This window comes from Labrus bergylta, chromosome 2 (genome assembly GCF_963930695.1).
Source record: "Labrus bergylta chromosome 2, fLabBer1.1, whole genome shotgun sequence".
Lineage (NCBI taxonomy): Eukaryota > Metazoa > Chordata > Actinopteri > Labriformes > Labridae > Labrus > Labrus bergylta.
In genome coordinates, this window is record NC_089196.1 from 36,411,499 (window position 1) to 36,412,943 (window position 1,445).

At 47.1% G+C, this 1,445-nt stretch overlaps 1 protein-coding gene across 2 annotated transcripts in view; it reads right to left on the minus strand.

Annotated features, from left to right (window-relative positions):
• mmp11a (matrix metallopeptidase 11a) overlaps positions 1-1,095 on the minus strand; it is a 193,741-nt gene extending 192,646 nt beyond the window's left edge. For both annotated transcript variants that reach the window (XR_010665532.1, XM_065951956.1), the window contains exon 1: positions 828-1,095. Coding sequence is in view for 1 of the 2 variants with exons in the window: in XM_065951956.1 (XP_065808028.1) it covers positions 828-932 (105 nt within the window). In the remaining variant the exon portion in view is untranslated. The remainder of the gene's footprint in view (positions 1-827) is intronic.
• Between the last annotated feature and the right edge of the window lie 350 nt (positions 1,096-1,445).

Consider the following 1,445-nt stretch of genomic DNA (forward strand, 5'->3'; position numbering starts at 1 on the left):
AGAGAGAGACAGAGAGAGACAGAGAGACAGAGAGAGACAGACAGAGAGAGACAGAGAGAGAGAGAGAGACAGACAGAGAGAGACAGAGAGAGAGAGAGAGACAGAGAGAGAGAGTGAGGGAGAGAGTGAGGGAGAGAGAGAGAGAGAGAGAGAGAGAGAGAGAGAGAGACAGAGAGAGAGAGAGAGAGACAGAGAGAGAGAGAGAGAGACAGAGAGAGAGACAGAGAGAGACAGAGAGAGAGAGAGAGAGACAGGAGAGAGAGAGACAGAGAGAGACAGAGAGGAGAGAGAGGGCTGCTTCACATGCTGAGCCGACAGAAAAATAAAAGTGATAATAGTCATTTCTTCTAATTACAGTGGCAGGTCAGCTCCTGAGCGTGCGTAAAACACCCATTTTCTTAATTACCTCATTAGTGTCATTAGTGTCATTGCGCATGCGTGTACGTTAAGGGGTAAAGGGGTAAGTGTAGCTGCAGAAAAATCTTACTTCAACCTGAAAGTCATTCTATATGCAATAATGTGCCGATGATGAAGGAGTAAATTACGCGTAAAAGTCTGCACAAGAACACAGTTCACATGAGTGTGTGTGTGTGTGTGTGCGTGTGTGTGTGTGTGTGTGTGTGTGTGTTTAGGGGGTTGGGGAGCAACTTGTGGCAGCAGAAAGAATGAAGAAAGTCAACAAAGCAGATTCCCTCAAAATGCAGAAACATAAATCACTCCTCACACGGCGCATCAACAGAACCTCTGCAGGGGAAAGTTTCCCCTCTTTGTTTTTCATCCAACTTTGCATCAAGTCAAAAAGTGAGTCAAAGCTCACACTCACTCACCGGTGCCACCTTGTACCTGCCGGATCCTCGCGCTGGGAGACAAAGCGTGCTCGGGAGGCATTGCAGCGCGAAGGCGCAGTAGCACACGAGCAGAGAAGTCCGCATCCTCGCTGAGATGGAGGTGCACAGCAGGCTCGTTTTTTTGGCGCAGCTTGTTGCCTGGAGTCACACGGCTGCAGGATCCGGGGCGACTTCTCTTTAAATAGACTCTCTGATTTCTTTGTTCTCCGCATTGGGCCGATAACACCACCCGCTACCATGTGACTGTTAACCCTTTCTCTGCCTCTCCCTTCCTCTACTCAAAAACAGATGATGATGGCTTTGCGTTTTTTTTCTCTCCAACCTCTAGTTTCTGATTATTTCTCTTCAAAGTCTCCCCAAGAAACTGTAATATCCTTTAGGAGGAAGACATAAAATGTACACAGTATCCCAAAGTGAACCCCATAATCACCGCGAACAGGCAGGCACCCTGTCCTACCTATATGGGAACTTACAGGATTATTATAAGAGTCTTATGAGGACACAAGAGCTCAAAGCAGTCAGCCTTTAATGGTATGGCATGGTATTTGACCTGCAAGACTTTATAAGTACTGATGGCAAAGACCAACGTCCAAAACT